Source organism: Spinacia oleracea, chromosome 2 (genome assembly GCF_020520425.1).
Source record: "Spinacia oleracea cultivar Varoflay chromosome 2, BTI_SOV_V1, whole genome shotgun sequence".
Lineage (NCBI taxonomy): Eukaryota > Viridiplantae > Streptophyta > Magnoliopsida > Caryophyllales > Amaranthaceae > Spinacia > Spinacia oleracea.
The window spans coordinates 48,087,052-48,112,337 of record NC_079488.1 but is presented as its reverse complement, the minus strand read 5'-3'; the positions used below and the strand labels follow the sequence as shown (position 1 = coordinate 48,112,337).

Sequence of the window (25,286 nt, the reverse complement as noted above, 5' to 3'; positions counted from 1 at the left end):
TGTTCGACTTGAATTTCTTCGAGGTCTACTTTTCTCCCACTTGTCATTTTGGAAATGTGATCCTTCTCCAAAAAGACACCATCTCGAGCAACAAACACTTTGTTCTCAGATGTATTGTAGAAGTAATACCCCTTTGTTTCCTTTGGATAGCCCACAAGGATACATTTGTCAGATTTTGGATGAAGTTTGTCTGAAATTAATCGTTTGACGTATACTTCACATCCCCAAATCTTAAGAAAAGACACATTTGGAGGCTTTCCAAACCACAATTCGTATGGAGTCTTTTCGACAGCTTTAGACGGAGCTCTATTTATAGTGAGTGCAGCTGTATTTAATGCATGTCCCCAAAATTCTAATGGAAGTTCGGCCTGACCCATCATTGACCTGACCATGTCTAGCAAGGTTCTGTTCCTCCGTTCTGACACACCGTTCCATTGTGGTGTTCCAGGAGGAGTCAATTCTGATAGAACTCCACATTCTTTCAGATGGTCATCAAATTCATAGCTCAGATATTCACCGCCTCTATCAGACCGCAGTGCCTTGATCTTCTTGCCTAATTGATTCTCTACTTCACTCTGAAATTCCTTGAATTTGTCAAAGGATTCAGACTTATGCTTCATTAGGTAGACATAACCATACCTACTGAAGTCATCAGTGAAAGTGATAAAGTAGCTGAAACCACCTCTAGCATTTGTACTCATTGGTCCACATACATCTGTATGGATTAAACCCAATAGTTCATTTGCTCTTTCTCCAACTTTAGAAAAAGGTTGCTTTGTCATTTTGCCAAGTAAACATGATTCGCATTTACCATAATCCTCTAAGTCAAATGGTTCTAGAATTCCTTCCCTTTGAAGTCTTTCTAAGCGTTTCAAGTTTATATGGCCTAATCGACAATGCCACAGATAGGTGAGATCTGAATCATCCTTTTTGGCCTTTTTGGTATTTATGTTATATACTTGTTTGTCGTGATCTAATAAATAAAGTCCATTGACTAATCTAGCAGATCCATAAAACATCTCTTTAAAATAAAACGAACAACTATTGTCTTTTATTATAAAGGAAAATCCCTTAGCATCTAAGCAAGAAACTGAAATGATGTTTTTGGTAAGACTTGGAACATGGAAACATTCTTCCAGTTCCAAAACTAGCCCGGAGGGCAACGACAAATAGTAAGTTCCTACAGCTAATGCAGCAATCCGTGCTCCATTTCCCACTCGTAGGTCGACTTCTCCCTTGCTTAACTTTCTACTTCTTCTTAGTCCCTGTGGATTGGAACATAAGTGTGAGCCACAACCTGTATCTAATACCCAAGAAGTTGAATTAGAAAGTATACAGTCTATAACGAAAATACCTGAAGATGGAACGACTGTTCCGTTCTTCTGATCTTCCTTTAGCTTCAAGCAATCTCTCTTCCAATGCCCCTTCTTTTTGCAGTAGAAGCATTCGGATTCAGAAGTGGGTTGACTGACCTTCCTCTTTGCAGATTTGGCGCCAGTTTGCTTAGTTGGGCTGGCCTTGTTGCCACCTTTCTTAGCATTCCTCTTCTTTCCAGATTTCTTGAACTTGCCCCCACGCACCATAAGCACATCCTGCTTATCACTTTTGAGCGTCTTTTCAGCGGTCTTCAGCATACCGTGAAGCTCAGTGAGTGTTTTGTCCAGACTATTCATACTGTAGTTCAGTTTGAACTGATCATACCCGCTATGAAGAGAATGGAGGATGGTGTCTATAGCCATTTCCTGAGAAAATTGCTGATCCAGCCGACTCATATTCTCAATGAGTCCAATCATTTTGAGAACATGTGGACTTACGGGCTCGCCTTTCTTAAGCTTGGTCTCAAGAATTTGCCTATGAGTCTCGAATCTTTCGACTCGAGCCAGATCTTGGAACATGTTCTTCAACTCACTGATGATTGTGAAAGCATCTGAGTTGATGAACGTTTTCTGCAGATCCGCACTCATGGTGGCGAGCATTAGACATTTCACATCCTTGTTGGCATCAATCCAACGATTGAGGGCAGCCTGAGTGACCCCGTCGCCAGGAGCTTCGGGCATCGCCTCATCTAGGACATACTCCTTTTCTTCCTGCATAAGAACTATTTGCAAGTTCCTTTGCCAGTCAAGGAAGTTTTTCCCGTTCAACTTCTCCTTTTCGAGAATTGATCGAATGTTGAATGAATTGTTGTTTGCCATATTAAAAACTACAATTGAAAAGAATAAACAAATAAATAACCATTCACAGTTTCTCTTAATAAACTTAAATTCTAGCATACATGCATAATTCAATGTTTATTAAGCATTTTATTCAAGTTATGTGTTCCGGCAGGTGTGAATAAAATGATTCCAAGATCCTAAAATCATTGAAAAACTAAGCACAGTTTGTCGACTTAATCCTAGAACATCTTAGGTAAGCAAAAGCCTTTTGCTAATAGTCTAGAAACTATTCTTGGTTGATAGGTACGTCTAAGAACTTATTAGGTAAACCTATCGAATTTGCCACGACATAAAAGGACTCCTTACTTATATCGTTGAGTTTCACCAAAACTAACATGTACTCACAATTATTTGTGTACCTTGCCCCTTTAGGACCAATAAGTAACACCTCGCTGAGCGAAAACTATTACTAGATTGATGTAAAGGATATCCAAGCAAGTGTATATTTTGGCATGGCACCTTTTAACTCAATTTTTAAGTTTGGAACTTAAGGCTCTTACTATGTTGGTTAGATTTTAAGTGAACTAAAATCCTTAATCATGCAACATAATCAAGCTTTTGATCTCATGCATTTTAAGACATATTTAAAGCAATAAATAACTTAAAACATGCATAAGATATTTGTGATCTAGTATGGCCCGACTTCATCTTGAAGCTTTGACTTCAAAGTCCGTCTTGAAAATCTCCGTGGGAGGCACCATTTTCTTCAAATAGGATAAGCTATAACTAATTACAACTATTTGATGGTTCGCAGACCATATTTGAATTGAAAAATAACTTTGGTACTTTAGACCAATTACATTCAAATTAATGGTACGCAGACCATATTTTCTATCCTATTTGGGCCATACTAGTCACTTCATAACCTGCAAAACAGTACATATACAATATATACCATTCACCCATTCATTATCATGAATGGCCCACATAGCTGGTTAGTAAAACACATTATGCATCACGTAAACATTTGCAGCAATTAATCAAGGGCACCAATAATCTACCAATTATTCAGTCCTTATTAATTCTAATCGAGTTGTTTTAACCTTAAGGATTTGTAGACCTAATCAAGAGTTTATGACTAAAAACGCTCCCACTCAAACCAATAAATTCATATGCTTTACTAATTTTAAACATAAAATTGTATTTCTAGTCTAACCGGAAACATACAAATTTAATTAAAATTTAAAGCTCATATAAATTTATAATTGAATCCAAAAATTTAATTTAATTTCAGTCGCATTTAAATTAATTCATGATTTTAATTTTAGTAAAATAATTAGAATAAATTCCATTTATTATAATTATAATATTCAAAATTAAAATCCAAGAAATTAATTCAAATTATTAATTTTAAAATTAATTAAAATTACGTGAACTGAAATTTTCAAATTAAACATTCAAAACGATCTAATCGTAACGCAAACACCCTACGCGTTGCACGCCCATGGGCCGTACGCACACAGCCATTGCTGGCCATGTGCGCGCAGCCCATGCGCTCGTAGCATAGCTGCTGCTGTCCCAACGCAAGCCTCCGCATAGCGCCCATCGCACGCGAGCTATCGCTCGCAGCGCGCGCGCGCGACATCGCTCGCTGGCGCGCGAGATCGCTCGCTGGGCGCGCAAGCTCGCTCGCTGCGCGCGCGAGCCATCGCTCGCTGGGGCGCGAGATCGCTCGCTGGCGCGCGAGATCGCTCGCTGCGCGCGCGCGAGCCATCGCTCGCTGGTGCGCGACATCGCTCGCTGGGCGGGCGACATCGCGCGCTGTGCGCGCGAGTGATGCTGTGCGCAGCGCTCGTGGCACGCGAGCTTGCGCTCGCTGCGCGCGAGGCTGCGCGCACTTGTGCGAGGCAGCGCGCGTTGTGGCGCAGCTCGCTTGCTGCCCACACGCGACTGCCTTGGCTCGCCCCTCGCCCATGCCCATACCTTCATTGCTCGTGGCACACGACACAAGGCAGGGCTGCTGCCTTGCGCTCGTGCACTACGCCCTTGCTCATTGCATTCGTGCCGCACGGGCGACGAGCTCCCTTGCTCGTCGTCGCATGCCCGCATTATACAACACCCCTTAAGGGTAACACGAAGCGTCCATTGCTTCGTGCGTGCAAGTTATTTGAACGAATCGCAAGAAAATTTAAAATTTATATTTAAAATTAATGACAAATTAATAAATATTATTAATTTCATAATTTTAGGGCGAAAAAATCGAAAATTTATTATCCAATTGATTTCCGATTGTTATGGATTCAAGTCTAGGTCATAAAAATTTAAAATTTATCGTAAATTTACAATTTTTATGGTGGTTTTTAATCATAGGTTTCTAATTAAATTACAATTAATTATGAAAATCAAATTAATTCTAAATTATTCTAATTTTCAACAAATTAATCATAATTATAAATTAGATTGCATAATTAACAAGACTAGGCATTCAAACTTGTTAAACATATGCAGTAGGTCAATCAAAAATTCAAGATTTATCAACAGGAATCGCAAATATTTAATTTAACATCTTAAATTTACGAAATTTTGCATCCGAAAAACTAAAACCTTCGAAAAGTCATAGTTAGGCTTCGAATTTGAGAATTCTGGGTTCGGCAGAAAAGTACTATTTTTGTCAAAATTTTAGAATGCCTTTTACATGCGGAATTGACACAAAAATCACTCAATTCGGATGAGTAATGAAGAAACTGCCGAAAAACTGCGTACATATAATTAAATAAACGCAATTTGCAATTAATTAACAATTACGAAAATTAATCACCCCTTTTAATTCTTGCAAATTTGTAATATTTAACCATGTTCATGCAATTTAGATTATGAAAATAATAAGGGGCTCGTGATACCACTGTTAGGTTATGATACATATGACATTTACATAGATCATGCGGAAACAACCATTAACCCAGGAAACATATTATTTACACATAATCATATAGCATAATTAGATGCATACTCTTTGTTGCGTGCCTTCCCTAGCTGCGCCCGAACCGAACAAGAACAAGTCTTTTTAGGACTCCAAGTGTCGTCCCTCCGTAGATAGTCCACAGCACGTCCGGATCCGCCTTAAGATTGACCAACTAGAACCGCCCTTAAGGTACTAGAAAATTCGGCACTTTTATGAGCAAGATGTGTTTTAATTTTCTCTCAAAAAACTCACTTTTGAATACTTTGAAACTTGTGTATAAATTATGACCCCTAGGCCTTTATTTATAGAGTTATGGAAAAGGAATCGTAATCCTAGTAGGATGCGAATTAATTGGAATTAGAATCCTACATGAATTCTATTTAATTAATTTATCCAATTAGGAATAGACATTTAATCATACACTGACTCTTGCAGATTCAGGAATCATGCATGAGCACAAACTCACACACACACGGCAGCCACAAGGGCTGCCCATGCGTGCGAGCAGCAGCCCGCGCAGCACGGCCCACGCAGCCGTGGCCCTTGGCGCGCGCTGGGCCTGCCTTGCGGTAGGCCTGGGCGCTGCCTTGGCTGGGCTTGTGGCGCGCACGCTTGCTGGGCGATGGCCCCGGCTTCGTGCTGGGCCTTCGTCCGGCAAGCCTCGTCCGATGCTAATTCGTACGATACGCTTCCGATTAAATTTCCATTTCCGGAATCTATTTCCGATACGAACAATATTTAACATTTCCGATTCCGGAATTAATTTCCGTTTCGAACAAATATTTAATATTTCCGTTTCCGGAATTATTTTCCGATTCCGGCAATATTTCCGATTCTGACAATATTTCCGTTTCCGGTAATATTTCCGATTCTGGTAATATTTCCATTTCCAATAATATTTTCCGATACGTACCATGTTTCCGTTTCCGGCAACATCTACGACTTGGATAATATTCATATTTCCGATACGATCCATATTTCCGTTTCCGGCAATATCATCGTTTCCGGAGTATTCATTTCTTGCCTGTGACGATCTTAGCTCCCACTGAAACCAAGATCCGTCGGTTCCGAATATTCATAGATGGAGTATTTAATGCCATTAAATACTTGATCCGTTTACGTACTATTTGTGTGACCCTACGGGTTCAGTCAAGAGTAAGCTGTGGATTAATATCATTAATTCCACTTGAACTGAAGCGGCCTCTAGCTAGGCATTCAGCTCACTTGATCTCACTGAATTATTAACTTGTTTAATTAATACTGAACCGCATTTATTAGACTTAACATAGAATGCATACTTGGACCAAGGGCATTATTTCCTTCAGTTTTATGACCTCTAACCATTTAAAACATTTGAGTCTATATATGGCCTCTAACCATTTTAGGGAATCTGGGTTTCGTCATAGCTTTCTTACAAGTCACAAACTCATTAATCTACATGATAATAGTTTGACTGCAAGTTGTAGGTTTCTTCACTATCTAATAGAAGAATCTCATAGTTTCATTGACCTGATCTCTATGTTTCTTCACTATCTAATAGAAGAATCTCATAGTTTCAGTGACTTGAATTCTATGCCTACTTGGGTATAGAACATCAAACAATAGAATATCAATAGCCATTTGAAAGTCCTTTGAATATTCTGTTCTCCTTGAAGCACTTGTAAAGTCTTCTAAGAGATGTCTATTCTTTAAAGCCACTTGTAAAGTCCTTACAGAATAAGTTCGGATTTTCTGAAGCACTTCGAAAAGCCTCCGGAATGTCCGTTTATGTTTGTTGTTCGCCTCGAAGACTTTCGAGGTCTATTTTCTCCCACTTGTCATTTTGGAAACGAATCTCCAAAAGGACATTATTTCGAGCAAACAAACATTATGTTCTCAAAAATTCGTGGTAGAAACAATACCCTTGTGTCTCATTTGAATAAATCACAATGAAACATACATCTATACTTGGGCCTTAGTTTGTTGAATAACAAACACTAAGCTCCCACTGAGTTTTGCAACTCTCTAGATATATTTTATGAAAAGTTATTCTGAAATTACTTTTCAATAGCTTTGACGAATTTGGTTTAGTTTGGTGGTAGTTGAGCATTTTGTTTTAGAAATTATAGGAAAAGTCTTTATGATTCATCATTAATCGAATCAAGTACTAATTGACTTCGATTATTCCAACTAAGATATGCCATATCTTATGGACCTAGATTGTGAAATTACAACACACAATCATTGATGATCATATTTGGTCTCAAGTAATCATCAACATGATCTAACCTATATCTTTATGATTTCTTGCCAAGTGGATTTTATACTTCTGAATCTTTGAACTAGCCAAATAGATTCAACTTATTTCACATTTGAGTAAATAAACCTATATTCACTCAAATCCATGTGAAATAATAAAGTCATAAAATCTTTCTTTAGCTTTGAACTCTATTGTCTAGGCGTTCTAACAATAGTTCATATCTTTTGTTACTTTCAACAAGTAAGACTAGTTGTCTTAAAATGATCTAGAAATCAATCAACTTTCAAAAGTCCATCAAAATAGAGCTTTTGAATGTTAACTTGTTGATATGGTCTAAGCAACAATGCCAAAGATTAGTGGAACTCAAATCAAGGGGTTGATTTGAACCTAGTAAAGTTCTTTAAAGAGTTGTTTGTTTTAATCAAGCATATTGACTCAACCTGTAATTGACCATTTCATTCAAATAAACAAACAAACATTGTTTTTGTTTTTCTTGAATGTGAGTCTTTCTGTGTTTGAAAACAGAAATTTAGGTATGTTGATTATGGAACAAAATAGCCATTAAGTTCCAGCCTTTGAAAGGACTTAAAACAAACTAGATGACCCTACAACTAATGTAGCATTGCCATGCTTCATTTCCCACTTGTAGGTCATTAGTGTATCCTAGCTTCCATTGTTTGAGTTATTACCGAAGTAAGAACCTCAAGCGGTATATGATACCAAGGAAGTTTGATTGCTAGGTCACTTCTCTTTAAACATAAACTTATAGGTAGAAACGGAATCGTAAATTCCTTTCATTTGTTCCTCGTTTTCCTATTTCTTGTACCCTTTCTTTTAGCCTTAAGAATGAATTCTCTAGTGTTGACTTTTATACTTTGTTTAGACATGTCCAATGTTACTCCAACAAAGTTCTTACCATTTTAATTTATGTTGAATATTTTATTTCAACTAGATGATCTTACCAGAAGCTTCTAAAGTTCTCTAAGCATTGATCTATTCGAATGTCTAGGGACTAGACTCATTCGAGAATTAAATGGACAAAGATATTAGGTTGTTAACCATTGGTAAAGCTGAGCGTTTAAACTCAATGCTTTATGATCTCAAAACTACATTGTATTTTGAATTCACAAGCACCAATTGGTTTGCCATTCGATTTTGATATTCGAAAACAACCATAAAAGTCGCGAAAAGAAACGTACATTTTAAATTGCTCATTTTCTCTCATTTCCGTGAATCGTTCTTGGATTCACTACCAATCGAGGAAATTTACTGTTACCTTTCTAAAAGGATTTACTGCAGTGCAAGATATTTAATTATAAACAATAATTAAAACATACATTGAAGCATGCAAAGTCTAAACATTTATCATGAATAATAACTTGAAAATGAAAGCAATCATGCAATTTAAACAAGTCATTAGCATTTTATTCGAATTATGTGTTCCGGTAGGCGTGAATAAAATGATTCCAAGACCCTAAAACTATTGAAGAATTAAGCACAGTTTGTCGACTCAATTCGAAAACATTTTAGGTAAGCAAAAACCTTTTTGCTAATAGTCTAGAAACTATTCTTGGTTGATAGGCACGTCTAAGAATTTATTAGGTAAACCTATCGATTTTGCCACGACATAAAAGGACTCCTTACTTATATCGTTGAGTTTCACCAAAACTAACATGTACTCACAATTATTTGTGTACCTTGCCCCTTTAGGACCAATAAGTAACACCTCGCTGAGCGAAAACTATTACTAGATTGATGTAAAGGATATCCAAGCAAGTGTATATTTTGGCATGGCACCTTATAACTCAATTTTTAAGTTTGGAACTTAAGGCTCTTACTATGTTGGTTAGATTTTAAGTGAACTAAAATCCTTAGTCATGCAACATAATCAAGCCATGATCTCATGCATTTTAAGACATATTAAAAGCAATAAATAACTTAAAACATGCATAAGATAAATGTGATCTAGTATGGCCCGACTTCATCTTGAAGCTTTAACTTCAAAGTCCGTCTTGAAAATCTTCGTGGGAGGCACCATTTTCTTCAAATAGGATAAGCTATAATTAAAACTAATTACAACTATTTGATGGTACGCAGACCATATTTGAATTGAAAAACAACTTTGGTACTTTAGACCAATTACATTCAAATTAATGGTACGCAGACCATATTTTCTATCCTATTTGGGCCATACTAGTCACTTCATAACCTGCAAAACAGTACATATACAATATATACCATTCACCCATTCATTATCATGAATGGCCCACATAGCTGGTTAGTAAAACACATTATGCATCACATAAACATTTGCAGCAATTAATCAAGGGCACCAATAATCTACAAATTATTCAGTCCTTATTAATTCTAATCAAGTTGTTTTAACCTTAAGGATTTGTAGACCTAATCAAGAGTTTATGACTAAAAAGGGCTCCCACTTAAACCAATAAATTCATATGCTTTACTAATTTTAAACATAAAATGTATTTCTAGTCTAACCGGAAACATACAAATTTAATTAAAATTTAAAGCTCATATAAGTTTATAATTGAATCCAAAAAGTTTAATTTAATTTCAGTCGTATTTAAATTAATTCATGATTTTAATTTTAGTAAAATAATTAGAATAAATAAAATTTATTATAATTACAATATTCAAAATTAAAATCCAAGAAAATAATTTAAATTATTAATTTTAAAATTAATTAAAATTACGTAAACTGAAAATTTCAAATTAAAATTTCAAAACGATCTAATCGCAACGCAACAATCCCACGCAACGCACGCCCATGGGCCACTCGCACACAGCCATCGCTGGCCATATGCGCGCAGCCCATGCGCTGCGTCGCATCGCTGCTGCTCACCATCGCAAGGCATCACGCGAGCTGGTGCTCGCTGCGCGCGCCAGCGCTCGACGCAACAAGCATGCTGCCGCAGCCCATCGCTGGGCGCAGCGCTCGTCGCACGTCGCAACAAGCACGCTGCTTGCCATCGCTGGGCGCAGCGCTCGTCGCACGTCGCAACAAGCACGCTGCACGCCATCGCTGGGCGCAGCGCTTGTCGCACGCACAATAGCGCTCGCTGCGCGCGAGCGATCGATGCTGGGCGTAGCACTCGTGGCACGCGAGCTTGCGCTCGCTGCGCGCGAGGCTCCGCACGCTTGCGCGAGGCAGTGCGCGCTGTGGCGCAGCTCGCTTGCTGCCCACACGCGACTGCTCGTGCCTTGCTCTCGCCCTCGCCCATTCACCCATCGCACACAGCCCACGACACAAGGCAGGGCTGCTGCCTTGTGCTCGTGCACCATGGCCTTGCTCATTGCATTCGTACCGCATGGGCGACGAGCTCCCTTGCTCGTCGTCACATGCCCGCACTATACAACACCCCTTAAGGGTAACACGTAGCGTCCATTGCTTTGTGCGTGCAAGTTATATGAGCGAATCGCATAAAAATTTAAAATTTATATTCAAAATTAATGACAAATTAATAAATAATATTAATTTCATAATTTTAGGGCGAAAAAATCGAAAATTTATTATTTAATTGATTTCCGATTAACATGGATTCAAGTCTAGGTCATAAAAATTTAAAATTTAACATAAATTTACAATTTTTATGGTGATTTTTAATCATAGGTATCTAATTAAATTATAACTAATTATGAAAATCAAATTAATTCTAAATTATTCCAATTTTCAACAAATTAATCATAATTACAAATTAGATTGCATAATTAACAAGGCTAGGCATTCAAACTTGTTAAACATATACAGTAGGTCAATCAAAAATTCAAGATTTATCAACAAGAATCGCAAATATTTAATTTAACATCTTAAATTTACGAAATTTTGCATTCGAAAAACTAAAACCTCCGAAAAGTCATAGTTAGGCTTCGAATTTGAGAATTCTGGGTTCGGCCGAAAATTTTAGAATGCCTTTTACATGCGGATTTGACACAAAAATCACTCGATTTGGATGAGTAACGAAGAAACTGCCGAAAAACTGCGTACGTATAATTAAATAAACGCAATTTGCAATTAATTAACAATTACGAAAATTAATCACCCCTTTTAATTCTTGCAAATTTGTAATATTTAACCATGTTCATGCAATTTAGATTATGAAAATAATAAGAGGCTCGTGATACCACTGTTAGGTTATGATACATATGACAATACATAAATCATGCGGAAAAACCATAAAGCCAGGAAAGCATATTATTTACACATAATCATTTAGCATAGTTTAGATGCATACACTTTGTTGCGTGTCTTCCCTAGCTGCGCCCGAACCGAACAAGAACAAGTCTTTAGGACTCCAAGTGTCGTCCCTCCGTAGATAGTCCACAGCACGTCCGGATCCAACTTAAGCTTGACCAACTAGGATCACCCTTAAGGTACTTAGAATTTTCGGCTAGTATAGGCAATTGTATGACTGAATTTTTGCTCTCAAAAATCACTTTGAATACTTGAATACTCTCTGTAAAATAATGACCCTAGGCCTTTATTTATAGAGGTATGGAAAGGGAATCGTAATCCTATTAGGATACGAATTAGTTAAACTAGAATCCTAATAGAATTCTTATTTAATTAATTCATCCTTTTAGTTTTAGGAATTTAATCATTAGTCGAAACCTGATAGCTTTAGGATTCGTATAGCACACAAACACACACGCACGCACAGCAGCCCACGAGGGGCGCCATGCGCGCGCGCGCAGCCCGCGAGCTCGCAGCCCATTGCCACAAGCCCCACATGCTGCCGCAGCCTTGGCGCGCGCTGGGCCTGCCTTGCGGTGGGCCTGGCGCAGCCTTGGCTGGTGCGTTTGTGGCGCGCTGGCTTGCTGGGCGATGGCCCGGCTTCGTGCTGGGCCTTCGTCTGGCAGGCCTCGTCCGATGCTAATTCGTACGGTACGCTTCCGATTAATTTCCCGATTCCGGAATTCATTTCCGATACGAACAATATTTAATATTTCCGATTCCGGAATTAATTTTCGTTTCGAACAAATATTTAATATTTCCGTTTCCGGAATTATTTTCCGATTCCGCTAATATTTCCGATTCTGACAATATTTCCGTTTCCGGCAATATTTCCAATTCCGGCAATATTTCCATTTCCGATAATATTTTCCGATACGTACCATGTTTCCGTTTCCGGCAACATCTACGACTTGGATAATATTCATATTTCCGATACGATCCATATTTCCGTTTCCGACAATATCATCGTTTCCGGAGTATTCATTTCTTGCCTGTGACGATCTCAGCTCCCACTGAAACCAAGATCCGTCGATTCCGATTATCCATAGATGGAGTATTTAATGCCATTAAATACTTGATCTGTTTACGTACTATTTGTGTGACCCTACGGGTTCAGTCAAGAGTAAGCCGTGGATTAATATCATTAATTCCACTTGAAGTGAAGCGGCCTCTAGCTAGGCATTCAGCTCACTTGATCTCACTAAATTATTAACTTGTTAATTAATACTGAACCGCATTTATTAGACTTAACATAGAATGCATACTTGGACCAAGGGCACTATTTCCTTCAGATATTGCTGATCACTTGTCTAGGCTACGCCTGAAGCCAGCCAAGACAAAACGAGCCACCCTCCTTTCCCCATATCAAAGAACCCTTAACGGTATGTTTGTCCGGGAAGGGGAAGAACACCCATGTTGTGACTTCCCTGAACCCTTCATTTAGAATGGCCTGCTAAAGCCCGGATTCGAAATTTTCCATGACTGTCATACTGTGGATGAGGCACCCCACCTCACCAAGACTGAAACCGCTGAAATATTGGACAACCAAGCTCTATGGACATTGTTTAACGAATCGAAGCATATGGAGGACGAGACCATGATGACTCCCTAGCTCTACAAGATGAAAGTTTCGATCCAACTCGGTTAATCACTCCTACATCAACACTAGAAGAGGCCGAGAATGGATGGGTGAAGACATGTCAGTGGGTCAACGCAAAGGGAATAGAGTTTAAGATGAGTACATGCGAAGGACCAAAGTTCTACGAGACTAAACCCAAGGCTTGAGCCGTAGAGAGCACTTTAGCAAAACGCCTATTAGTTCTTTAGATGATAGAAAGAATAAAGCCCCGGATATGGTCCTAAGAACCACCTAGAATATTGATTAATTTCAGTGTGTTTTCCTTACTTTCCAAATTAATAAAGGCGTAAGATTTCTCCTAAAATATTATTCTAACACTAAACAAGCACTAATCATATTTGCAAATATAAAATCAAAAAATATAAGGAAGCGGCCCACTTTAGGCCCAATAGCAAGGCCAACTCGGTCTTGAATCGTGACATCAAAACCAATTCTCGAAATCCACAAATAAACCGTACCATCCCCTTCATATCTCCAAGACATAAAGGTCAACCCGTGCAATCATAAAAGTCAACCCATGCAACCCAAAGAAATCAAAGGAAATCAAATCCAAAACAAATGCAAATGTTGCATAAAAAGAAAATTAATAAAACGTAACCCCACCATACACCCTTCATTAACAACACGCACCTCAACCCACCCAAAAGCCTACGCAAATATCTTCATATCTTCCGCACCCTAACTCCATTTTCAAAGCCGTTTCGAGTCACGAATAGAAAAAATTAATCTGGACGAAAATGCGTCTAACGCTAACAGTCCAAAAAGCTTCCAAAATAGCGTCAAAATTGATTCTTGACGAACAAAGAGTAAAACAAAACAAAGAAAAAGAAATAAATGCAAGAACATGTCAAGGAAAAGAAGCAACGCGCCAAGAAACTTGCCCCGGAATTATTTTCAGCGCCCAGGGCTGGGCGCCGAAATCTTTACCGCCCCAGCCTGGGCGCTGAATCTCTCTGCTTGCCGACCTTTTGCCCAGAAGTGCTCATCATTTTATCCGCACATACACGGAAAAATAACGAACACTTGGGGGGGTACAGCACGTATACGTACCACACAAAAAAAAACACATGAAAAAATGATGTGCAAAATACGTGTACTCAAAAAATAAAATGTACTCAAAAAATAAAAACAATTTTTTGTTTTTCGGCAAAGCAACAGATTAAAATAAATAATAAACTTCACTTATTCTACCGTTTCAAATGATATGTTTCCATCTCAGAACATACTTATCGAATTCGGCATCCTAGAATCTATTCTAGCTAGAACTACGCTCGACCTGATTCTAAGTTAAAGTTATTTAACAAGGATACGTAGGCAATCCTATTTATGGATTTGGTCCAATCAAATAAAAAAAATATAATGCGCATAAGTGTTGAGAAACAAAACGAAAACAAGAAAAACAAAATTACGCCTTTATTAATATTTGAAAATCATAAGAAGGAAACCAAAGTGCTAAGGAATGAAAAACAAACACAAACTGAAAAAAATAAAGGGCACCTATACCCTAACAAGGACTACACTACTCGAGTTCTTCCGGATCATCAAATAAAGTTTTGTAGAGGGCAATGTTCGCAGGGTCCACTTCCACAGGCTTATGCGCTGCCCCTATATCAATCTCCATAAGAACAGGCTCCTTGACACTAACTTCCAAGGACGCCAAGGCCTCAGAAACATTTTCAGTTTGAACAGCTATAGCCCGCTCAGCCTCAAGGGCACAAACAATGGTAGGGGAAGGATTATCAACATCAATTGGATTAGCCACTGGTTCTGCTAGAGGCTGAACTTTTCTAACCCATACATTATTCCGGCGACGATCTCTGCGAGAGCTTGCATTTCTTTTGTGAACAGCAGGTCCCTTCATGTTAGGCACCTTTTTAGGCCTAGAACTGGAACGGGGAGGAACTTCCTTTCGCTTTCGATCAGGACCAGCTTTTACAGTCTTAATACCATGGTCACGAGGATTAGCAGCATCGCGGCTCTCATACTTAGCCCTACCTCGAGGTATCAAAAGCTCAGCCGACTCTTCATTTCGAGCCTTAGTTCTCACAGCCTTATCATCGGAACTCATCCACAACTTGTATTTTTCAGAAAGACCTACAAAGCCATCGGTGGCCACGGTTCAACGCGGGAGGCCACCATAATACTTAGCCTACGCTTGAACCCATGCTTCGGAAAAGACCGCTACTTTAGGTGGTACCGTATCGGAAAACGGGATAGTCTGCCTTAAGCCGTACTGCCGCATGACTCGGTAAGGAAAAATGTAAACGGGCCGAGATAGCCCAACAAAGAAACATAAACTAATGCCTCGGAACCCCCCGTCATATTAGTCAAACCCCACCACGGTACCACCCACTTAATAGAGCATATTCCATGAGTAAAATAGGAGGTGTTAGGTTATGATTCATATGACAAAACATAAATCATGCGGAAAAACCATAAAGCCAGGAAAGCATATTATTTACACATAATCATTTAGCATAGTTTAGATGCATACATTTTGTTGCGTGCCCTCCCTAGCTGCGTCTGAACCGAACAAGAACAAGTCTTTAGGACTCCAAGTGTCGTCCCTCCGTAGATAGTCCACAGTAGGTCCGGATCCGCCTCAAGATTGACCAACTAGAATCGCCCTTAAGGTTACTAGAAATTTTCGGCTATTCTGTAGCAAGTGTATGGCTGAATTTTTCTTTCAAAAACTTGCCTTTAGAATACTTCAATTGTGTCTATAAATTATGACCCTAGGCTCTTATTTATAGAGGTATGGAAAGGGAATTAGAATCCTACTAGGATACGAATTAATTAAACTAGAATCCTATAAGAACTCTAATTAATTAATTTATCCTTTTAGGATTAGGAATTTAATCATATACCAAATCCTAATAGCTTTAGGAATCGTGCATGAACACAAACACACACACGCACGGCAGCCCACGAGGGGCGCCTATGCGCGCGCGCGCTCAGCCCACGCCACGAGGCCCGCAACGCAGCCATGGCCTTGGCGCGCGTTGGGCCTGCCTTGCGGTGGGCCTGGGCGCTGCCTTGGCTTGGCGTGTGGCGCGCGTTTGGCTTGCTGGGCGATGGCCCCGGCTTCGTGTTGGGCCTTCGTCCGGCAGGCCTCGTCCGATGCTTATTCGTACGATACGCTTCCGATTAAATTCCCGGTTCCGGAATTCATTTCCGATACGAACAATATTTAATATTTCCGATTCCGGAATTAGTTTCCGTTTCGAACAAATATTTAATATTTCCGTTTCCGGCAATATTTCCGATTCCGGCAATATTTCCATTTCCGATAATATTTTCCGATACGTACCATGTTTCCGTTTCCGGCAACATCTACGACTTGGATAATATTTATATTTCCGATACGATCCATATTTTCGTTTACGGTAATATCATCGTTTTCGGAGTATTCTTTTCTTGCTTGTGACGATCTCAGCTCCCACTGAAACCAAGATCCGTCGAGTCCGAATATCCATAGATGGAGTATTTAATGTCATTAAATACTTGATCCGTTTACGTACTATTTGTGTGACCCTACGGGTTCAGTCAAGAGTAAGCTGTGGATTAATGTCATTAATTCCACTTGAACTGAAGCGGCCTCTAGCTAGGCATTCAGCTCACTTGATCTCACTGAATTATTAACTTGTTAATTAATACTGAACCGCATTTATTAGACTTAATATTATATGCATACTTGGATCAAGGGCATTTTTTCCTTCAGTCTCCCACTTGTCCTTAGGGACAAGTGTGCATTACCTAATTCCTTTGTCGCTCGATGCTTGCTCTTGAACATAAGGTAAGAGTTGTCATCCTTATTATGTCCAGTGGTGTTTCTCGGTTTCAGAGTTCAACTGATCAAATAAATAGATAATCATAGCATATGATTCATCCGAGCACGGCCATGCATTTCACAGTTTCTAGCTCTCCGATTGGCCTTGTACAACTTTTAAGCATCTCATCCCGATTTATGGGAGGACAATCCCAATCTTGCGATCTTGAGATTAGACTTCGTTTGATGGGTGATTACCTGAGCGTTGCCTTTATAGCCTCCTTTTACGGTGCGACGGTTGGTCAACGTCAAAGTAACCAGTTCTCAAACAAGTAATCTCAAATCCCTCAGGTATTGAGGATTTAGTGTCTAATAATTTTAATGAAATTTACTTATGACAGATTTTCATCTCTTACAGTAAAGTTTCATAGGTCTGTCTGATACTAGTCTTCCCAAAGTAAGTATCTATGCAAATGATTATGACATTGCCATGTCCACATAGTTCAAGAAACAGAACTACTAGTCATCTTGCATTCTAGTCGTCTAACGTTTTCTATGCGTCCAATTTTATAGAAAGCTCCGACCAGGGACCATTTTCAACCTTTGACATTCAAGTTCACTTGATAGACATTTCTTAGTCACAGGACTGGTCCTGACAGTCTATCTTGAATATATCGTCAAATTGAAGGGACTCATCATTTAATAAACCACAAATTAAATGGAAAAATGAATTCTATTCATTTATTGTGAATGATTAACCAATAATGTTTTACAAAGAATTAAACTCTAAAACTTTAAAACATTAAATAAGGACATCAAAGCCATTCTCCAATATGCTTGATTCCCATAGCTGCAGTGTGCGAGTTGTGCTTTGCCTGCGGCAGAGGTTTAGTCAATGGATCTGATATGTTGTCATCAGTTCCAATCTTGCTTATCTCGACTTCTTTTCTTTCAACGAACTCTCGTAGAAGGTGAAATCTACGAAGTACATGCTTGACTCTCTGGTGGTGTCTAGGCTCCTTTGCCTGTGCAATAGCTCCGTTATCATCACAATACAGGGCTATTGGTCCTTTAATGGAGGGGACTGCACCAAGTTCACCTATGAAATTCCTTAGCCATATAGCTTCCTTTGCTGCTTCATGTGCAGCAATGTACTCCGCTTTAGTTGTAGAATCCGCAATGGTGCTTTGCTTAACACTTTTCCAGCTTACTGCACCTCTGTTGAGGCAGAAGACAAACCCAGAATGTGATCTGAAATCATCTTTTTCGGTTTGGAAACTTGCGTCCGTATAGCCTTTAACAATTAATTCATCATCTCCACCATAGACCAGGAAGTCATCTTTGTGCCTTTTCAGGTACTTCAGAATGTTCTTGGCAGCAGTCCAATGTGCCTCTCCTGGGTCTGACTGGTATCTGCTCGTAGCACTGAGTGCGTACGCAACATCCGAGCGTGTACATATCATAACATACATAATTGAACCAATCAATGATGCATACGGAATCCCATTCATTCGTCTACGCTCATCAAGTGTTTTTGGGCACTGAGTCTTGCTTATAGTTATTCCATGAGACATGGGTAGGTAGCCTCGCTTGGAGTCTGCCATCTTGAACCTATCAAGCACCTTATTGATATAAGTGCTTTGACTAAGTCTAATCATCTTTTTAGATCTATTTCTGTAAATCTTGATGCCCAATATGTACTGTGCTTCTCCTAGATCCTTCATCGAAAAACATTTCCCAAGCCAAATCTTGACAGAGTTCAACATAGGAATGTCATTTCCGATAAGTAATATGTCATCGACATATAATACTAGGAAAGAAAATTTGCTCCCACAGACCTTCTTGTATACACAAGATTCGTCTGCGTTCTTGATGAAACCAAAGTCATTGACTGCTTCATCAAAACGTATATTCCAGCTCCTGGATGCCTGCTTCAATCTGTAGATTGATTTCTTTAGCTTGCATACCTTTTTAGCATTCTTTGGATCCTCAAAACCTTCAGGCTGTGTTATAAACACAGTTTCTGTTAAAACGCCGTTTAAGAAAGCGGTTTTGACATCCATCTGACATATTTCGTAATCGTAATATGCAGCGATTGCTAACATTATCCGAATAGACTTTAGCATTGCAACTGGTGAAAAGGTTTCATCGTAATCCATACCGTGGACTTGCCTGTAACCTTTTGCAACCAATCTAGCTTTGAAAACTTCAAGTTTCCCATAGCTGTCCTTTTTCAGTTGAAAACCCATTTGCTTCCAATGGCTTGGTAGCCATCTGGCAAATCGACCAAATCCCATACTTGGTTTTCAGACATGGAGTCTAATTCAGATTGCATGGCATCTTGCCATTGCTTGGAGCTAGGGCTCGTCATAGCTTGTTTGTAAGTCGCAGGTTCATCACTTTCAAGTAATAGAACGTCATAGCTCTTGTTTGTAAAAATACCTAAGTACCTTTCCGGTTGAGATCTATATCTCTGCGATCTACGCGGGGTTACATCTCTAGATTGACCATGATCCTCACCAGATACTTCTAAAGATCTCTGAGTTTCATCTTGAATGTCATCTTGAGCATTCTCTAGAGTTTGTTGTTCGACTCGAATTTCTTCGAGGTCTACTTTTCTCCCACTTGTCATTTTGGAAATGTGATCCTTCTCCAAAAAGACACCATCTCGAGCAACAAACACCTTGTTCTCAGATGTATTGTATAAGTAATACCCCTTTGTTTCCTTTGGATAGCCCACAAGGTTTTATTGTCAGATTTTGGATGAAGTTTGTCTGAAATTAATCGTTTGACGTATACTTCACATCCCCAAATCCTAAGAAAGACACTTTTGGAGGCTTTCCAAACCATAACTCATATGGAGTCTTTTCGACAGCTTTAGATGGAGCTCTATTTATAGTGAGTGCAGCTGTATTTAGTGCATGTCCCCAAAATTCTATTGGAAGTTCGGCCTGACCCATCATTGACCTAACCATGTCTAGCAAGGTTCTGTTCCTCCGTTCCGACACACCGTTCCATTGTGGTGTTCCAGGAGGAGTCAATTCTGATAGAATTCCACATTCTTTCAGATGGTCATCAAATTCATAGCTCAGATATTCACCGCCTCTATCAGACCGCAGTGCCTTAATCTTCTTGCCTAATTGATTCTCTACTTCACTCTGAAATTCCTTGAATTTATCAAAGGATTCAGACTTATGCTTCATTAGGTAGACATAACCATATCTACTGAAGTCATCAGTGAAAGTGATAAAGTAGCTGAAACCACCTCTAGCATTTGTACTCATTGGTCCACATACATCTGTATGGATTAAACCCAATAGTTCAGTTGCTCTTTCTCCAACTTTAGAGAAAGGTTGCTTTGTCATTTTGCCAAGTAAACATGATTCGCACTTACCATAATCCTCTAAGTCAAATGGTTCTAGAATTCCTTCCTTTTGAAGTCTTTCCATGCGCTTCAAGTTAATATGGCCTAATCGACAATGCCACAGATATGTGAGATCTGAATCATCCTTTTTGGCCTTTTTGGTATTTATGTTATAAACTGTTTGTCGTGATCTAATAAATAAAGTCCATTGACTAATCTAGCAGATCCATAAAACATCTCTTTAAAATAAAACGAACAACTATTGTCTTTTATTAAAAAGGAAAATCCCTTAGCATCTAAGCAGAAACTGAAATGATGTTTTTAGTAAGACTTGGAACATGGAAACACTCTTCCAGTTCCAAAACTAGCCCAGAGGGCAACGACAAATAATAAGTTCCTACAGCTAATGCAGCAATCCTTGCTCCATTTCCCACTCGTAGGTCGACTTCACCCTTGCTTAACTTTCTACTTCTTCTTAGTCCCTGAGAATTGGAACATAAGTGTGAGCCACAACCTGTATCTAATACCCAAGAAGTTGAATTAACAAGTGTACAATCTATAACGAAAATACTTGAAGATGGAACGACTGTTCCGTTCTTCTGATCTTCCTTTAGCTTCAAGCAATCTCTCTTCCAATGCCCCTTCTTCTTGCAGTAGAAGCATTCGGATTCAGAAGTGGGTTGACTGACCTTCCTCTTTTCAGACTTGGCGCCAGTTTGCTTAGTTTGGGCTGGCCTTGTTGCCACCTTTCTTAGCATTCCTCTTCTTTCCAGATTTCTTGAACTTGCCCCCACGCACCATAAGCACATCTTGCTTATCACTTTTGAGCGTCTTTTCAGCGGTCTTCAGCATACCGTGAAGCTCAGTGAGCGTTTTTTTCCAGGACTATTCATACTGTAGTTCAGTTTGAACTGATCATACCCGTTATGAAGAGAATGGAGGATGGTGTCTACAGCCATTTCCTGAGAGAATTGCTGATCCAGCCGACTCATATTCTCAATGAGTCCAATCATTTTGAGAACATGTGGACTTACGGGCTCGCCTTTCTTAAGCTTGGTCTCAAGAATTTGCCTATGAGTCTCGAATCTTTCGACTCGAGCCAGATCTTGGAACATGTTCTTCAACTCACTGATGATTGTGAAAGCATCTGAGTTGATGAACGTTTTCCTGCAGATCTGCACTCATGGTGGCGAGCATTAGACATTTCACATCCTTGTTGGCATCAATCCAACGATTGAGGGCTGCCTGAGTGACCCCTTCGCCTGCGGCTTCGGGCATCGCCTCTTCCAGGACATACTCCTTTTCTTCCTGCATAAGAACTATTTGCAAGTTCCTTTGCCAGTCAAGGAAGTTTTTTCCCCGCTCAACTTCTCCTTTCGAGAATTGATCGAATGTTGAATGAATTGTTGTTTGCCATAATTAAAAATACAATTGAAAAGAATAAACAAATAAATATTCATTCACAGTTCTCTTAATAAACTTAAATTCTAGCATACATGCATAATTCAATGTTCATTAAGCATTTTATTCAAGTTATGTGTTCCGGCAGGTGTGAATAAAATGATTTCAAGATCCTAAAATCCATTGAAGAATTAAGCCATTATGTATCTAGACTTAATTCTAAAATCTTTTAGGTAAGCAAAAGCCTTTTGCTAATAGTCTAGGAACTACTCTTGGTTGATAGGTACGTCTAAGAACTTATTAGGTAAACCTATCGATTTTGCCACGACATAAGAGGACTCCTTACTTATATCGTTGAGTTTCACACCAAAACTAACATGTACTCACAATTATTTGTGTACCTTACCCCTTTAGTATCGATAAGTTACACCTCGCTATGGCGGAAAACTATTACTAAGATCGATGAAGAAAGGATATCCAAGTAAGTGTTATTTTGGCATGGCACCTTTAACTCAATTTTTAAGTTTGGAACTTAAAGCTCTTACTATGTTGGTTAGATTTTAAGTGAACTAAAATCCTTAATCATGCAACATAATCAAGATTTGATCTCATGCATATTTAAGACATATTTAAAATCAATAAATAACTTAAACATGCATAAGATAAATGTGATCTAGTATGGCCCGACTTCATGCGCTATGTTGCTCGCTGCATTCGTGCCGCACGGGCGACGAGCTCCCTTGCTCGTCGTCGCGTGCCCGCACTATACAACACCCCTTGAGGGTAACACGTAGCTTCCATTGCTTTGTGCGTGCAACATTAATGAGCGTTTTCATAAAAATTTAAAATTTTTAATTCAAAAATTAATGACAAATTAATAAAACATATTAATTTCATAATTTTAGGGCGAAAAATCGAAAATTTATTAATCAATTAATTTCCGATTAACATGGATTCAAATCTAGGTCATAAAAATTAAAATTTAACATAAATTAACAATTTTTATGGTGGATTTTAATCATAGATACCTAATTAAACTATTAATTAATTATGAAAATCAAATTAAGTCAAAATTTTAGAATGCCTTTTACATGCGGAATTGACACAAAAATCACTCGATTTGGATGAGTAACGAAGAAACTGCCGAAAAAACTGCGTACATATAATTAAATAAACGCAATTTGCAATTAATTAACAATTACGAAAATTAATCACCCTCTTTAATTCCTTGCAAACTTGTGAAATTTAACCATGTTATGCAATTTAGATTATGAAAATAATAAGAGGCTCGTGATACCACTGTTAGGTTATGATTCATATGACAAAACATAAATCATGCGGAAAAACCATAAAGCCAGGAAAGCATATTATTTACACATAATCATTTAGCATAGTTTAGATGCATACACTTTGTTGCGTGCCCTCCCTAGCTGCGCCCGAACCGAACAAGAACAAGTCTTTAGGACTCCAAGTGTCGTCCCTCCGTAGATAGTCCACAGTACGCCCGGATCCTCCTCAAGATTGACCAACTAGAATCGCCCTTAAGGTTACTAGGAATTTTCGGCTATTGTGTAGCAAGTGTATGGCTGAATTTTCTTTCAAAAACTTACCTTAGAATACTTCAATTGTGTCTATAAATTATGACCCTAGGCTCTTATTTATAGAGGTATGGAAAGGGAATTAGTATCCTACTAGGATACGAATTAATTAAACTAGAATCCTATAAGAACTCTAATTAATTAATTTATCCTTTTAGGATTAGGAATTTAATCATATACCAAATCCTAATAGCTTTAGGAATCGTGCATGAACACAAACACACACACGCACGGCAGCCCACGAGGGGCGCCTATGCGCGCGCGCGCTCAGCCCACGCCACGAGGCCCGCAACGCAGCCATGACCTTGGCGCGCGCTGGGCCTGCCTTGCGGTGGGCCTGGGCGCTGCCTTGGCTTGGCGTGTGGCGCGCGTTTGGCTTTCTGGGCGATGGCCCCGGCTTCGTGCTGGGCCTTCGTCCGGCAGGCCTCGTCCGATGCTTATTCGTACGATGCGCTTCCGATTAAATTCCCGGTTCCAGAATTCATTTCCGATACGAAAAATATTAATATTTCCGATTCCGGAATTAGTTTCCGTTTCGAACAAATATTTAATATTTCTGTTTCCGGCAATATTTCCGATTGCGGCAATATTTCCATTTCCGATAATATTTTCCGATACGTACCATGTTTCCGTTTCCGGCAACATCTACGACTTGGATAATATTTATATTTCCGATACGATCCATATTTCCGTTTCCGGTAATATCATCGTTTCCGGAGTATTCTTTTCTTGCTTGTGACGATCTCAGCTCCCACTGAAACCAAGATCCGTCGATTCCGAATATCCATAGATGGAGTATTTAATGTCATTAAATACTTGATCCGTTTACGTACTATTTGTGTGACCCTACGGGTTCAGTCAAGAGTAAGATGTGGATTAATGTCTTTAATTCTACTTGAACTGAAGCGGCCTCTAGCTAGACATTCAGCTCACTTGATCTCACTGAATTATTAACTTGTTAATTAATACTGAACCGCATTTATTCGACTTAATATTATATGCATACTTAGACCAAGGGCATTTTTCCTTCAGGAGGCCCACTCGGCCTCGTTATGGCCTTGGTGCAAATACTTTCGGTTACCCAAGGCTATAGGGCGATAACGTTTAGGATCGGCGGGAGCTTCTAAAAGACTGAGTCGTTCCATGAGCCAAATCTGCAAAAAAAACGGTACGATCAGAAAAATAATAACGCCTGGGACGCACTTTCAACGCCCAGGACCAGGCGCCAGAATATACGACGCCCAGCCCTGGGCGCTGGAAATCAGCTCCAGGCAGGGGCAAACGAAAAAAATAAAAAATAAATATATGTGCGCAATAAACGATCAATTACCTGCAGGCAATAGGGGGCTCCCCTTAAAAATTTCTGACTTGGAATCCTTCTTTAACTCATCCGCACTCAGTCAAGGTCTCGCAACAACCAACTGCATAATGGAATAACAACTCTCCATCTGGCTGATCACGGGAACAACCTTATGTCACCGAACTCGCCATTATTATTTCGACAGTAATAGTGGTTCAACAAGCAGAATACAAATGCTCGAATATTCAATTTCTGTTCGGGTCATATTCTTACTAGGTCTAAAATGGTGTTTTACAAGCTTTGCCAAATTAACCTTATCGCCCCACAACGATCTCAGCAAGCATGTTAGCATCTAGTCCTAGGAAAGCCCCTATGGTTGTTTTTACCCTCTTCAACAGTGCCAGGGGTAGCAGAGTAGCATTGGTAGGATAACTGTAGACACCTAGTTTGTCCCATTCCCGAAAGGGAAAGTTCGATGATAAGAACATAAATCTCCACTTGACAACGCATCTCCTATAAAATAACAAATCTCAATCACCCTTTCATTCACCCAAAACTGCTATTTATAGAAACCTGCTATTTATGGAAACCTGCTAAAAATAGTAA

General features: G+C 39.2%; 1 protein-coding gene across 1 annotated transcript in view; it reads right to left on the bottom strand.

Moving 5' to 3' along the window:
• Positions 1–20,809: 20,809 nt before the first annotated feature.
• LOC130466916 (uncharacterized) overlaps positions 20,810–25,286 on the bottom strand; it is a 10,604-nt gene continuing 6,127 nt past the window's right edge. The window contains exon 2 of the mRNA XM_056835479.1: positions 20,810–20,863. Coding sequence (XP_056691457.1) covers positions 20,847–20,863 — 17 coding nt within the window. The 3' untranslated portion in view covers positions 20,810–20,846. The remainder of the gene's footprint in view (positions 20,864–25,286) is intronic.